Source organism: Euphorbia lathyris, chromosome 2 (genome assembly GCF_963576675.1).
Source record: "Euphorbia lathyris chromosome 2, ddEupLath1.1, whole genome shotgun sequence".
NCBI classification, from domain to species: domain Eukaryota; kingdom Viridiplantae; phylum Streptophyta; class Magnoliopsida; order Malpighiales; family Euphorbiaceae; genus Euphorbia; species Euphorbia lathyris.
In genome coordinates this window covers 49,135,506-49,151,429 of record NC_088911.1, presented here as the reverse complement: position 1 = coordinate 49,151,429, position 15,924 = coordinate 49,135,506, and the positions used below count along the sequence as shown (strand labels likewise).

Genomic DNA, 15,924 nt, shown 5'->3' with positions numbered 1-15,924 from the left:
TGACTTTCCTTTTTTTTGCCCACTGCGCCTGGATTCTCTGAGCAAAATAATTAAAACTAATCCTTTTACCAAGCACAGTAACTATTAAAGCTAATTTCCATTTGGATCTGAGGGCACGTTTATCTGCCAAGGAAAGCCGAATCACAGGACATAATGGGTCATCTTGTTCTCCATCCTCAACATCAGAGTCAGAATAGACCTCCTCAGACTCATCCTCTATAATTTCTTCATCTAACACGGGTTCTTCCTCGACCACCCCCATCACAGTATCTCTCCAGGAGATTTTCCCCAAGCCTTGCTCGATAGAATTTTTATTTATTATTATGGATTCATCGTGAACCGCAGCCCCCTGGACAGCCGGCCCGTCTTTCTGGATTGACAGCCCACCATTCTGGACTGCCGGTCCGTCCATCTGGACAGCCGATTTTCCCCTACACCTGGCCCGCTAATTCCATCAGATCCGCCGCTCAACAATGCAACAGATCCGTCCCTTGGCGGTATAACCCCGCCAGCCTCCTTACCGCTTTTTCCTTCCACCGGATCTGACCTAATCCGATCCCCCACCCTCGGACCGTTGCCGGATCCAGAAGCCTCAGGCCTCGCATCACTTCTCCCCATCAAGGCGTCGCACACCCCTGAAACAGGAACAGCAGAACCATCTCGCGCCTCCCCCTCAGCCAAGGCGGATCGCACTGCTGCCGCCCACTCCGGCCCACCGCCCGACCGTTCCGCTCCCTCAGGCCACCTTCGCGCCGTCGATCGTCTCCCTCCCTGTCTCTCGCTTCCGTTGCGCTTCGATTTCATCGCTTGCGTTTCTCCCTCAAATTTCTAATATATTTATATATAGATTGTGTTAAAAGTTGGTTGGAGCAATAAAACAAATCAGCAGCTTTTGATAAGTTATTCGTGGTGCACGTAAAACAGAAAATAAAACCTTTTGGTAACTTATTTTTGTTTATATAACTTATTTTATTTATACTGTTAGAAAACACCTAATTTGCAATATTGTTTTATATTGTTTTGGTTACTCTCATAAGGATTAATTTAAAAAGGAAGGTTAGATATTCGACTGTTTCTCACCCATCATTTTAGCTGCTTAGCTTTGACAGAGTAAACCAGACTATTTAGGAATTTATAATTCCCAATTAAACGATCTCAATTTAATTTGTTCTTACTGAACTCAACACAACTAATCCCCTAATCTATCTATCAATCTAAATGAAAGATTCTGCTAACAAACATGGATCGGATCAGCAGAATACAGCAGCCGATGAAGCTTAAGAATTTTCATACTCAATACCTCAACCTCAACCTCAACTTAACCGTCGCCGGAAAGGAGATGAGATCATAGGTGGGTTCTTACCAGATCCAAAATGGAAACCAACTAACTACTCTTTGAATTCGTCAAGCAAAAATCAAATCCATTATAATATCTTCCTTTCACTTTTCAATGTTCTCTCCATTGTAGTTCTATCTCGCCATGAATATCAGCCACCGCCGGTGGCTTCTTCTTCTCTTTGTATTATTCATTTCTGATTTCATTCTTTTCTCTTCTTGTCAATCCAATTTTCAGAACCTTGAAACTTTTTATCCTTTTCCAATTTCACCCCCTGCACCGCCGCCTACGAATCGGACTAATCCGCCCAACTCATCACTGCCACCGTCGTCTCTACTTCCTCTGCCGGACCACGATTCTGCGTGGGATAGAACTGTTGTCAAGGCTGTAGTTGCTACTGCCGCAAGTACTTTCGTTCTCGCCACCTTGCTCTTCTTCTTAATCCAGAAGCAAGTTTCTCGCCGGAGAAGGAGACGAGATACTAATTCCCGCAGAGGACCGCCGGCAGGACTGGTTAACGGTCAGTTAGGTCGAGTTAATCATGACAAGGGAGAGACGGTTGATGAGAATGGACTGGATATGCTTTACTGGAGACAACTTCAAGAAGAAAACAAGAAAAACAGTTTTCAGGATGAGAGAAGAAGCAATGCTCCTCCAGCAGAAGAATTGGAAGACGACGACGAACCGGGACGGAGAAGGAATGAACCCGAAATTCCTTTGCTCAGAGGAAAATCATCTTTTTCGCAGAATAAAGTTGCTCCGGAAACTGCTACTGCTAGTCCAGATAGATTCATGGCTTCCGCCAGCAATCATCAATCTGCTGATGCTGAGATCACCGAGACGGCCATTGAACAACCGAATTTAGTTAATCAAACGTCAAATCCTCCTCCGCCTCCACCTCCAGCTCCACCACTACCACCTTCAATAGCCAAAAAAGGACCCGCACCACCGCCACCTCCTCCTAAGAAAAATACTACAGCACCACCGCCACCTGGTCCACCTCCCCCGCCAAAGGCGGCTGGGGAAACTTCTGTACAAGACGGGACGGGAAATAATCAAATTAAACTGAAGCCGCTGCATTGGGATAAAGTGAACAAGAATACTGATCATTCCATGGTTTGGGACAAGATCGGCGCTGGTTCTTTCAGGTAATTCCACTCTTTCTACCATTTGTACGCACATAATTCAGTGTTTTAGTGTAGAGGATTCACAAATCGAAATTTGTTTCAGGGTTGATGATGGTCTTATGGAAGCTCTGTTTGGATATGTGGCAACGAATCGCAAAACAGAGCGCGACACTAACAGCTCAAATGATCAGAGCAGCAGCACACCAGCAAAAATTGCTATTCTTGATGCCAAGAAATCAAGGAATACAGCGATTGTGCTAAAAACTATCAGCCTCTCTCCTGAAGAAATCCTTGAATCATTGGGGGATGGCCGTGGTCTTGATTCTGATACTCTTGAAAAGCTTACCAGAATTGCTCCATCCAAAGAGGAAGAGTTTCAAATCCTGAAATTCAATGGAGACCCTGACACACTTGCTGCTGCTGAATCTTTCCTCTTCCATATTTTGCAAGCTATTCCTTCAGCTTTCAGCCGTGTTAATGCTATGCTTTTCAGACTGAATTATGATTCAGAGGTTCTTCAGTTTAAGGAATCCTTGCAAACACTTGAATTAGGATGCAGGGAGCTAAGAAATAGAGGATTATTTATGAAACTTCTGGAAGCAGTACTCAAGGCTGGTAATCGCATGAATGAAGGAACTTCAAGAGGAAATGCACAAGCATTTGATCTTTCTTCTCTGCAAAAGCTATCTGATGTGAAAAGCACTGACGGAAAAACTACTCTGCTTAATTTTATAGTAGAAGAAGTTATCCGGTCGGAGGGAAAACGTTGTGCTATAAGCAGAAATCGAAGCTTGAGCCGAGCAGGCAGCAGTGTCAATGCAGCTTCTGTGAGAACACCATCAAAAGGGGAAAGAGAGAAGGAATATATAATGCTAGGATTGCCAATGATAGGAGGTTTAAGTGCTGAGTTTGCAAACGTGAAGAACGCAGCACAAATAGATTATTCATCAATGGAAGGGACTTGCTTAGTTCTATCAGGTCGGATGGAAGAAATCAAGAAAATCGGAACAAACTGTAGTGGTAATGGGGAAGACGGATTTGTCAGGGAAATGAAAGGTTTTCTCGACTCGGCAGAGGTAGAAATGGAGATAATGAAGGATGAGCAAATGAGAATAATGGAACTTGTAAGAGCAACAACAGAATATTATCAAGCAGGAAGTTCAAAGAATCAAAGCAGCCAACCACTTGGATTATTTGTCATAATCAAAGACTTCCTGAACATGGTTGATCATGTCTGCATCGAAATAGCTCGAGAAATGCAGAAAAAGAAACCCGAAACACCCTCTTCAGACTTGGGGTCTCCACCAAAGACACCAGCATTAAGGATGAGAGCAAAGTTTCCAAACTTGCCTGAACATTTCCTCAACGAGAAATCAAGGAGTAGTTCAAGTGAATCAGATACTGAGTTTTGATAGAAAAAAGAAAAAAAACCAATTGCTTTTGTATATAAAATTTGTAAAGATTATAGGCGAGTGGATTGTTATTTCTGAAGCCTGCAGGCTTGGGTTAATAGACAGAAAAGTTATACTTCGCAGGTTCGTTCTATCTACTCTGTCTGATGCCAAGTTCATTCTATTTTACCTGTTGTTTGCACTGCTGTGAATAATGTGTGGAACATGCACTGATCAAAATCAATGAAAATAATATATCCATTTGCATAAGAATCCCAGATCATTATGCTTGTTTTGTTTGTTGGTTAGCATAGCATAGAATCAACCACAACCCACAGTGCTCTTATAGATAGAAATATCAATTACATGTTCCTTAGCAATTCACAATTTCATCCAATCCAACACATACACTCTGAGACTTAGTTATAATTGGCCTATATATCTCAACAACATGATCAATGGTATCTAGGCTAGCTGGCTTTGTTTGTTTCTAGTAGGAATTCAATATACAGGGGAGGAGACCAAACACTAGAAATATAGTGTTGGCCGAGTGAATACTACAATTAAATGGAAAGGAGCTAACTAGAAAGCAATTGCTCTATACGTATTGTCTTTGTCTATTTATATTCAGTGTTTAAAGTGGGATCTGACCAATCGCTTTTTCTGGAGACAATTCTTCGTTTCTTCTCTATATCCCAATCGTCTTGGAACCCTCCTGCATATACAATCATCACAGCAGGTCAGTCTTAGTCAATAATCTTCTGTTTTAACCAAACAAACCATAACTATAGATTTAGAGTTTACAAAAACCGGAGTTTCTTGGCAGCTTTGGTACTACAGATCGACAGATATTGCATATTCGACCAACTTGTACTAGGATTAGGAGACGGTTAGTTTGACAGATGATCGATTTAAATGGACCTAAAGCAAAAAATGAGACATTGAGCATTATACATGCATTGAGTTTTGTCAAGACTTGAATTGTACATCTTTTGGTTTAGGAGGATATGATATGATATCATGTCAAGAATCCACTGAACTCAAAAGCATAGGTAAGACTCTGCGAATAGTTTATATTATCTCTAACAAGTTCGAAAGAAGAAAACAAGTGCTTCTTCTTGCAATCTCTAACAAGTTCGAAAGAAGAAAACAAGTGCTTCTTCTTGCAAAATCATCTCCCACCACCCATTGGCTTTGGGAGCCAGAGTTGTTTTCCGAACGTGATGTCACTGACGGAAGGATTTTTCACCACTTGCCATGCTGGTGCTGGTGGTTCTTAAGGGAGAGCTGTCGTTGAGGCACCAAGGGCAGCCTCTGGTGGAGAAATGAGGGCGGCCTCGGATGGAACTCATTCCTCCACCTAAGGCCACTAACATTCCTCCACCAAAGTTGTTGTCACCGGAGGCTGCTCTCCCTTGAGAACCATCGGCACCAACACGACTGGTGGTGAAAAGTCTTTCTATCAGTGACATCACTACCGGAAAACAGGCTCTGGCTCCTAAAGAGAGCATTTAATGCATTCATCATCCCACAACTCACCCTACGTAATGGTGTCAATTTCAGAACATCAACTACAATCTGGATGTTTGATATTGTCAGTAATACTAGACATGATGTTACCTTCGAGATATGATTACTACCCATTATTATTTTCTAAGCTTAACCCATAATTAAGCTTCTGAACTTCAAAGGTTTTAAAGATTGAGCCCCTCATCATTTATTTTTCTTTAAGCCTCTAAACTTTAATTTTCACACACATGAAGCCCTTCACTAGCTATTCCGACCTTAAAAGTTCAAGGATTTAATCATGTGTTAGACATTTGTTTATTTAATCATCTTACTATTTAAAAAGATAATAAATAATTTAATTTTATGTCCAACGATTAAGAAATTAATGAAAATAGAAGATATATGAAGATGATTTTGTGTTTTTTCCTTTAAACAATGTCATTTAAATTAATTGAATTTAGAATTCCACTTCAAAACTAATACATAAAAAAGGACCACTAACAAAATATAGCAGTAAAAAAATTTATACTGCAACACTAAAACGTCATATACAAGTATCTTATATTAATTAATTTATAATAAATTGAGTCTCTCGAATGCTTGTTTTTTTATTGTTATTATAGGTAAAAGTCATTTAAACCTCCGATTTTTATAACTTTTCTTGATTAAACCCTTGATTTTTATAAAAAAAAAATTTCAATAAGCGATTGTTCTTTAATTTGTACTCATTGTGAGCCCTTCTCTAATGGCTTAGCTAACATAATTGTTAGTGAAGAGCTCAATATATGTGAAAATTAAAGTTCACAGGCTTAATCTAGAAAAATAAATGATTAGGAGCTGGATCCTTGAAACCCTGGAAGTTAAAGGACTCAATCATGTGGTTGTGATCAATAAAAGAATCAAATCTCACTTTTCCACAAAAATTAATAAATAGAGACACGTTCTGTTCCTTTTGGCAGACTAAAGCAAAGCAGCTATAGGCCCCTCCAAACTTAATATGATATTATGTTATTGAGATTGCTTTGATACCTTATCTAAAGGGGTTCTTGATAATTTATGTCCTTGATAAAACCCTGGCGTAGGTGTGGCTCTGAAATTAAACCCCTGTCTTAATTTTCTCGTCTCTGCATCTTTCTCTTCCTGTCATATTAGCATAGACAGACACCTTTCTTTTTCAATTGACCTTACAAATGCCAATTTTGAATAGGTTGTGGAAACTAACATACCTTGGATTTTGTTTGAACGCGACTACTTTCTGACTGTTTAACTTTTGATGTATCTTGCAATTTCTTACAAAATTGAAAACAAAAAACAAAATGTTAACAGAAAATGACATTCTACTGTAGAGATCATTGACAAATAGATATTTTTCTCTAAGAGAACAACAAGTACCTCATTACTTTTCTCTGCCCTTTCATTACTTTTCAACCCAAAAGAAGATGGGGCTGTCTTAGCACTCCTTTTATCCATGTTAAAGGCTTTCAAAGACCTATAAAAAAAGCATCCAATCCAACAGTTAACTTTCCACAAAAGGTAGCAAACTTCAACCTTTTTGTCCCCGGATTAGCTTACGTAACTAAATACATCATTGCACGACTTTTCTTCGCTATTATGAAGAAAAGGCATCTGTAGTTACAGAAAGCTTTTGAAAAGCCATCCAATCCATGATTTCAAAGTTGGAAAGGTAGCAGCAGCACATGTACAAGGCAAAAATGCTTCACTTTTCATATTCATGAATTTTGTGAACAACTGTAACACCGAGATATACATATGGACTAAAGATAAGTTTGTGCACAAAAACACCTACTTTCCAAAATGAATAAAAAAAGATCCTTGAACATCCATTTAAGCCTTTCAGAATCTCAATTCTCTTCTATAGCATACTGTTAAATAAGAAAAAGACATTCGTGCTTCAAAGCTAATGTGAGTGAGCATGCAGAGACAGACAGATAGGCAAGTATCAGAAGTTTTCAAGCAGTATCGCTTTACATAATAAAAGCATGAATAAGAGGAAGCAAATGGTAAACGTATGCATATGAAATGAAGCAGCTAATCTGAATATTACCCTGCATTCTCTTTTCGTGGAGTGATAGAACTCGAAACCTTATTTTCTGACCCCTTTGAGGTAACCTGACCAAGCAAATTGAAGTTTGACATTTATCAAGCCAAGCATGATCAACTATGCAGTCGAATTAAAGGACACTTTCTTATGCTTAAAGCTAGCAAATGGAAAAGAACCTGCTTAGCTGACACAGATTTCTCTTCAGAAGACGATTTCAACTGGTTGAAACTGTTCTGGAATGTTTTGAATGCTCGTTTAACAATCTCCTTGTCCTTCATTTTCTCCATAATAAATGATTTCCTAGGAGCTATAAATGGAGCTGATGCGGGAGGAGCTGGATCAGGACTCGGGGTATCCATACTAAGAGACATGTGCAAGGTTTTAGGAGCCACTTTCTTGCTTCCCCCTAAAGAACAGATTTTGTTCTTTGGTAGAGATGAACCAGTTACTTTCTTTGTTGGAGTCCGGTTTGTGGACAAAGTGTTATAGGTTTTCACTGCATTTGAGACCTTTACTGTTGAAATTTGGGGTGATTTCGCAACAGGTGATGCTGGTTTCTTCTTTATCTTTGTCATATCTCTGACTTTACTCGAAGGAGAAATCTGAATCAACAAAACAACACAAGTTATTAGGCACCAAATAAACAAAGAAACAAAATTTTCAAGGGGTGTTTAAAGCAATCTATGAATCATTGTGTTGATTGTCAATTTCTCACCTTTCGAGACTCCTTCGGAGGATTTAACTTCACCGGTTCCTCCTTAACTATGGGAATCCTTTCTGTCTCCTTCGGAGGATTTAACTTGACATTTTCCTCCTTAAATATGGGAATCCTTTCTGTCTCCTTCGGAGGATTTAACTCCACAGGTTCCTCCTTATATATGGGAGTCCTTTCCATCTCCTTAAGCAACTTGTTTGGCAATTCCTGAGATGGCAGGGATTGAGTTCCCCCTTCTTTAACTGCAGCAGCTTCCTCTGGCTTGTTTAAGGCGAGGCTATCTGGCCTCTCCAGTTCGTCTACTCTTTCAGCCAACGAGACTTGACCTTCAGTGTTGGTTGCATCATCTTCATTAGTCTCCTCGACATCTTCACTAGTACTACCCGACTTGTCGTCGAATTTGGTTTCTTGCTCAGTCCCTTCAGCAGCAGTTTGACCATTGGAATTGGATACATCAAATCCAGAATCTTCCCCACAAAACTTCCTGGTGGAATCTACACCGTTTTGATCATCTGACGGTGGTGATTCATCTTCCACTATCTTCTGATCCAACAGTTCAGCCTTTCTAGCAGCAATCTTTTTGTAATGAGCTTCAAAGTAGGCTTTCTTCTGAGCTACAGATCCAGGAGTAGCACACTTCTCAACTTCTTCCAAGTACTTATTCTGTGAGAAAGATGACCATTTGTCCCAAGATAACGAATCATTCTCAAATCTACCAAATGAAACTGAAACCTCAAGTCTACGATCTGAAGCAACAGTTCCCCCTATCTGTTCATGCATATTTCGAACACCAAATCAAAACAAAACAATGACAACTCATAAATAGAAAAAACAGCAAGTAAATCTTGCAATCATGAATTGGGAATTAATCAATAAATCCAGAACAAACCCAATTCAAGAAAACAATTAATGGTTTGAAACAAAAAAGGGACCACTTTTTACAGATCAAACCAAGAAATAAGTGTGTGTACCTTATCTTCATTAGTTGAAGCTGCCATTATTGATTCACCCATCCGCAAAATTGGATCACCAAACTAGGCTACAGCCTATGTTTAACATTACCATTCTTCTGTTCATCAAAATCCCACTTGAGAAAACTAAGAATAAGATACTAAGAAGACAAAAAGAAAAACCTAAACATATCCAGGCATTGAACTCTCTCTCTCTCTTCTCAGTTGTTTTTCTCCTACATGTGTAAATATGAATCTGATTTTACCTTTTTCACAGTAATGGGCGCCCTTGTCCTTTTCTGGTACTTCCTGAAACCCTCAAATCATAAACCCAATCATCAACAGAAACCAATTTACCTTATAACCCATGTAATTATATCTTAAAAATAATTAAGCTTTTTATTACTATAATTGTTTATTATGTTGGACGGGGGAAAAAGGTTAAACCTTTTATCTTATAGATTCATGGGCATGAGAAAGGAGAAAACTTTAGGATGCAATTAAAGGGAAATGAAAGATTTAGTTGGACCAGTAAATGGGACATTTAAGAGGACAAAGGGGGAAGATTGATTGGACAAAGATATCACAACCAAATATATGAAAATAAATAAATAATTTAACAACAATATTATTACCTATCTTTATGAATAAAGATTTCAGAGAAAAGCCAAAGCAAAGTTTGATCAGATCAACCATGAAAAATTAGATAGGCCCACCATAGAAAGAAGTACAGTGAAGAGAGATAGAGATGGAGAGGAGAGAGAGAGTGAGAGAGTGAGAGTGAAATGTGAGAGAGTCAAGCAAGGGACAGGTTTTTCATTTACACATTTAATAAAAGTAAATAAAAAAGAGCCAGCCATTGCCAGCTTTAGACTATCGTGGACCAATCAAACTTCAACTCAAAATAAATACTATCTGCTAATGCTCAGAAACATTATCTTCAATATCATCTAGAAATGTCCAAACTTGGCTAATTATCATGTCGTTTTGCTGCTCATAGATGTCGTTTCTTCTAGCAGCAACTATCAAAGGCAAGTAGGCTAACCGTTGTTGTTTTTCGGTTTTTCTCTCATGTTTGGGATGCCTTTTGGTTGAAATTTTAAAACGATAATAATACAATTAAGAGTGGAAATTCATATTCATGTCTCAAATAAATTCGCAGTACCCATTGTTGTGAAAAGTGTAGAGAACAAATAATTTGATTTCACTACGTTAAAAATGCCGAGAGAAAGAGATTTATATAGAGATAATTACAGCTACTCCGAGTCTCAAGGTTACGATGAGGAGATGAGGACATGAATCTATTGTCGGAGTGTTCGACACGCTGTCGGCATGAAAGAACATGCAAGGGAAAGAGAATTCAATGAAACAGAGTTTACACGAGGTGTCGTGTGGTTCAAAGAGTAGTCACAAAGAACTCACATGCCATGTGGACTAATTCACATATTGTGTGGCTTACATGGAAAATTCTCTCTTTTTGGATAATTCATATATCATGTGACTACTTCAACACGCCACATAGTTAGCCGAATTTTCATGCCACACGACGTGTTAGACGCACCACATGCAATATGGACGAACTTTATTAGCAAGTTCTTCTTTTTTTTCTACTTTTGTACTAATTACAAAGTTGCCACTATTTATTTACCTTTTTTTCCATTAAGTCATTTTACTAGTTTGCATCACTTTATCCCGAACCTTTTTTAACCCTAATGCTTTAGGGTTAATTACTTGTGCATTAGAGGCTCTTAAGTCTTTTCTATCCTAGTATTTAAGGGGTATATAAACCCTCTTTTTTTTTTGTAATAGATGAATCTTTTATCAATCTAAAATCAATCATCTCCTTTGGAGGTTTAGGTTCAACCCTTTGATATTATTTCCTTCAAGCTCTAACTTGAGAAGAGAACGAATTTTTGTTAGTTTACGATTAAAACTATCATTTCGTGTTTGATTTGTATCAGTTGGTATCAAAGACAATCATTTTCTAACCCAAAACTTCTGTTGGCATGGCTCAACCAAGAATGCCACAAAAAAATAATGGAGTCTTATGACAAGAAGATTGATGAGTTAAGGCTTGAAGTGAGGGAGCAACTAATTGCAAATGAACAATGAAGAAACTCAGATGACCAAATGAGAGCTACCATGGAACAAATGAAGATTGATTTTCAAGTCATGCTCCAACAAGCCTTGGGATCGAAGGAGAAATGATGAAGTTTCTAATCCACAACCACCACTACCACATTCACCTCCACCTCCACCTAGGACGAATCCGCTTCCACAAACCCGAATCTGAGGGATCCGAGAACACAAAAGGTAAGGCGACCTAACTATTTACTAATTGATGAACATGTTAATGATAATGATGCGTATGAGTTTGATGGTGAACATTGTGATTAGAACGATGATAGAAATGTAGGGTTTGTTGGGAGAAATCCAATTGGTGTAAATGAGCATGTTAGAAATCTACATAGAGCTAATCTTGATAGAGATGATGCATTTAAGTTGGAAGTGGATTTGCCCACCTTTGGGGTGAGTTGGATATAAAAGGTTTTCTTGATTGGTTGTAGGGGGTTAAGAGATTCTTTTAGTATACAAGAATTCCATATCAACGAAAGGTGAGATTAGTTTCCTATAGGTGGAAGGGCGGAGCATTGTTATGGTGGGATCATATTAGGGAAGAGCGAACAAGAGGAGGTTGGGAACCGATTCGGTCTTGGCTACAAATGAAGGCGATGTTGAGGGAAATATTCTTTCCACCAGACTATGAACAATATCTATATAACTCATATCAACATTGTGCACAAGATAGTCGGAGTGTGCATGAGTACACATCGTAGTTATTGAGGCTATCAGTGAGGGCTCAATTGTCAGAATCCGAGAGCCAAAAGACTCCAAAGTACCTAAAGAGGTTGAGACACAATATACAATACGATATTAGGACTCAAATGGTCATCCGGGTGCAAGATGCGAGAAACTTAGCATTGAAGGCGGAGTCCTAATTGAGTATAAGGAATCAATAGAGCTCTAGGCGGATAGGATGAGATAACAACACGGCCACTCAAGAATAATTGGAGTTAAAAGATAAAGGGAAGCAAATTGCAAGTGTTAGTGGGGCTAATAAGAGTCTCTATGCCGGGAGGATTCCCATAGGAGCTGGAAACCAAGGTAGAGGATCCCCGCCTCCACCTAGAAACAACAACCCTTTATGCCAAATTGGCTTCAAGTGTTTTTAATGTAACGAGTCGGATCATAGGTCTAATGGATGCCCAAAGAGGAGTAGTGCCAACATGGTAGTGTATGTAGATGATAAAGAATAAAATGAAGGGGTGTATTTGTTGAAACACCTTTCCACATGATTTTGATTTGACAAAATTATTTAACAAAAATTAAATCTCCATGATAAAAATATTCTAACACATTAAATTTAAATGCCTTGATTTATTTATACTAATATGTTTGTTCAATGTTGAGTTATTTAATTTTATGAGACATTAAGTTATAAGGCCCAAAGGCCCACAAAGAGAAAGTCAAGCCCAAGTCAATGGATGAAAGCCTCACGGCGCAAGCAGATCAAAACGCAGCTTGTACTGAACAAAACGCAAGCCCAACAATGAGAAGGATCGAGAAGCCTTCGATCAAAAGCTTCAAGACGAAGCTGCTGAGTTGAGCGACAAGGAGGTCAGGTCAGCGGCTGACCTGGATAAACTTGAAGACAAAGTATTTCTACTTTGGGCAAAGTTCAAAAGACGCAGAAAGCTGTCTGGAAGACTTTGCCATAAATGTGGAGACATTCTGTTCTGTCTGAAGAAAAGCTGCTGAGCACTACCGAAGACAGAAGATACAATAATTTGATTGGCCGAGGACGCTGAGCACGTACTGAGTGAAAGCGACAGGAAGCCGTTTCCCTCCAACGGTTATTTCAAAATTCGAAATTACTGGTGCATCAAGTGTCACTATAAATAGGCCACTCTAACGCTTCATTCGATGCAGATCTTCAATTAAGTCGAAACGCTGATTAAATTGTTATTCGAAGTTCTGTGAGAAAAGCAAAGCAAATCTTACACCAATTCCAATCTTGTGTAAAAGTCTAGAGTGATCCAATTCATCTAAAGTGTCTTAGCAATTATTGTTTAGGACAAACAAACACTTATCATTTCTAGAAGTATAGAAAGGAGAAGTTGAGTACTCGGTCATAGTACTCAGCAGTAGAAATAGGAGTGAGTAGATGAATAGAGGAAGGTACTTTTGTATACTCAGCTTTCTATTGTAAAAGGTTTGTGCTCTACCTTTAAAGAGCTCAGTAGAGGATTCTGAAAAACTCGGAAGGAATTCCGGGGACTGGACGTAGGCGGAGAGGCCGAACCAGGATACGTCTGCTGAGTAATCTCTTTCTGAGTTCAGGAATAGACTCAAGTGTTATCTCCTGACTCAAGGACAGACTCGGACTTAGTCACCTGTTGACTAAGCTTGTATCTAAAACTTACACAGTATCACCATGCTAAAAGACTTCATGAAAGTCTAAGTTAAAAATTAACAGTCAGCCAAACGTGAAATTTTTTAAATAGTTCCTAACCCCCCCTTGGAACTAATATTGTCACGTTACACGGGACCAACAAGTGGTATCATAGATTAACAGCTCACTGAACAAGATATAACTATCTTGAGCTGATCCCCACAATGGCTGAGAACATCACTCGTTTCCTCCCAGGAAATCAGACAACTCAGATTCTTCCTGAGATATCGTCCATTACTAGGCCTCCTCTGTTCTTCGAGTCTAACTATACCTTTTGGAAGAACAAAATAAAAAGTTCATTCAGGCAACAAACATGAGTGCATGGCTTTCTATAGTCCAAGGCTCGTTTGTTCCTGTTGAAACTGTTGACGGACAAACGTCTGTCAAAGCTGAGGCTAAATGGTCAGAGGATGACCTTAAGAAACTACAAAATCATGTCGCTGCTATAAACATGCTTCATTGTGCGTTAGATGCTGCAGAGTACAATAAAATCTCAGGTTGCGAGTCAGCACAGGAGATATGGAAGAAGCTGGAGGTCACCTATGAAGGAACCAGTAAGGTCAAGGAATCCAAGGTGAACCAACACATGAGGTTGTACGAGCTGTTCGAGATGAATGATGGTGAAGGAATTTTTGACATGAACTCAAGGTTCACCAACATTATCAACGGACACAAGAGGCTCGACAAGAACTTCACTGAGGAAGAGCAAGTGAAGAAAATATTGAGGAGTCTTCCCCAAAGCTGGCAAGCAAAGAAGACAGCCGTTGAGGAAGCCCAAGACCTTACCACCTACAAATATGATGGGCTCATCAGATCTCTGCTAACCCATGAGATATCGATGAAGAACTTTGAGGTGAACGAGAAAGCTGAGGACAAGAAGCAAAAGTCTCTTGTCATGAAAGCTCACTCCACTGATGGTGACTCATCTGATGATGAAGAAATGGCTATGTTCACAAGAAAGATGAAAAAGCTATTCCGCAAGAATGACAAGTACATCAGGAAGCCATTCAAGAGAAATGACAAATACAAAGCTGAGTCAAGTGATAACAAATACAAGAAGGAAAGCTCAATGCCTATCACATGCTTTGAATGTCATCAAACTGGCCATATCAAGTCAAGCTGTCCTACTCTGAAGAAGGACAAGAAAAGTGAGAGAAAAGCAATGGTGGCCACATGGAGCGATAGCGATGAATCATCCTCATCAGGAGTTGAAGCCACTGAGTCAGCAAACATCTGCTTTATGGCAGATAAGTCTGTTGACCATTGTCTTTCTGAGCAAGCCGACTCATTATGTGCATCTGACAATGAGGAACAACCAACTGAGGTAACAACTCTACCTTTGCTCAGAAATGAAATGATTAACGCCCTGAGTGATCTTTACACACTTGTCAAAAAGTGCAACAAGAAAGTGCGAGCACTCAGCATGCGATGTGATGAGATTGAGGAGGTCAAACTCAGTGACCTTCGTCATCTTCTCCAGGACAATACCAGGCAAGATGAAAATCTGAAAATCATGCATAGGTATGTCACTGAGGTCCAATCAGACTCTAAGAAGCTGAGGAAGGACATCATATCTATTCAGAATCAGCTAAAGGTTCCGAATAAGAAAAGTGTCCATCATTACGCTGAGTACTCAAGTACTAGTCAGCAGAAATGGACTTCCCAACGAAATGTCCAATGTGACTTTTGTGGGAAGAAAGGCCACACTACCAAGGTGTGTTGGCATGCTCAGCATAATGGTGCTGACCCACCAATAAGGCGTCCACAAAGGAAGGTCCATTGTGACTTCTGTGGTAAGACTGGCCACACCACCAATGTGTCCCGTCATAAAATTAAATATGATGTATCACCTGTTGTGCCTAACAAACGAGGACCCAAAAAGACTTGGGTACCTAAAGATAACTAGTTATATTGCAGGTCGGCCTGAGGTGTGCGGAGAAGTCAATGTTGTGGTACATTCACATTGACAGCGCATGCTCAAGGCATATGACGGGTGATGAAACTCAGTTCATCACACTTGAGTTTAAACGAGGAGGAAGCGTAAGTTTTGGAGACAACAAAAAGGGTAAGATAGTAGGGTCAGGAATCGTTGGTGGTAATCCTACTATTGAGTCAGTCTCCCTAGTCAGAGGACTTGAATATAACCTACTGAGTGTAGCTCAGCTGTGTGACAGCGGTAGAAAGGTTATATTCGATGCCACTGGATGTAAAATACTCGAGGGGGAAACGGATGAGTTGATTTTAACTGCCCCTCATGTTGACAATGTCTTTATGCTGAATTTAGAAAAGAAATTTTCAAAAAATATATGCTTAGTGTCTAA

General features: G+C 39.5%; 2 protein-coding genes across 4 annotated transcripts; one reads left to right on the top strand and one right to left on the bottom strand.

Moving 5' to 3' along the window:
* Positions 1-1,066: 1,066 nt before the first annotated feature.
* LOC136218122 (formin-like protein 4) lies at positions 1,067-4,006 on the top strand. Its single transcript, XM_066004877.1, has 2 exons — positions 1,067-2,484; positions 2,567-4,006. Exons 1-2 carry the CDS (start codon positions 1,481-1,483, stop codon positions 3,873-3,875), a joined length of 2,313 nt encoding a protein of 770 aa, XP_065860949.1. The 5' UTR covers positions 1,067-1,480; the 3' UTR covers positions 3,876-4,006.
* A 166-nt stretch (positions 4,007-4,172) lies between these two features.
* LOC136218123 (protein WVD2-like 7) lies at positions 4,173-9,877 on the bottom strand. 3 transcript variants are annotated; one of them, XR_010683646.1, is made up of 11 exons: positions 9,726-9,877; positions 9,357-9,399; positions 9,112-9,209; positions 8,141-8,908; positions 7,602-8,027; positions 7,429-7,493; positions 6,756-6,852; positions 6,590-6,652; positions 6,393-6,503; positions 4,659-4,775; positions 4,173-4,569 (listed from the first exon to the last, which is right to left on the bottom strand). XR_010683646.1 is itself a non-coding variant. In XM_066004878.1 (8 exons), exons 1-8 carry the CDS (start codon positions 9,151-9,153, stop codon positions 4,543-4,545), a joined length of 1,599 nt encoding a protein of 532 aa, XP_065860950.1. In that variant the 5' UTR covers positions 9,154-9,350; the 3' UTR covers positions 4,173-4,542. The 3 variants fall into 3 exon arrangements, 1 of the variants encoding a protein (XP_065860950.1); XR_010683645.1 differs by lacking the exons at positions 9,357-9,399; positions 9,726-9,877 and having other exon boundaries at positions 4,665-4,775; positions 9,112-9,350; XM_066004878.1 differs by lacking the exons at positions 4,659-4,775; positions 9,357-9,399; positions 9,726-9,877 and having other exon boundaries at positions 9,112-9,350.
* Positions 9,878-15,924: the final 6,047 nt, after the last annotated feature.

Coding starts and splice junctions, on each gene's coding strand:
- LOC136218122 (XM_066004877.1), top strand. CDS start 1,481: ATGAATATCAGCCACCGCCGGTGGCTTCTTCTTCTCTTTGTATTATTC. Junction 2,485..2,566: donor ATCGGCGCTGGTTCTTTCAG/GTAATTCCACTC, acceptor AATTTGTTTCAG/GGTTGATGATGGTCTTATGG.
- LOC136218123 (XM_066004878.1), bottom strand. CDS start 9,153: ATGGGTGAATCAATAATGGCAGCTTCAACTAATGAAGATAAG. Junction 8,028..8,140: donor CTCCGAAGGAGTCTCGAAAG/GTGAGAAATTGA, acceptor TTGTTGATTCAG/ATTTCTCCTTCGAGTAAAGT. Junction 7,494..7,601: donor AATCTGTGTCAGCTAAGCAG/GTTCTTTTCCAT, acceptor TTGCTTGGTCAG/GTTACCTCAAAGGGGTCAGA.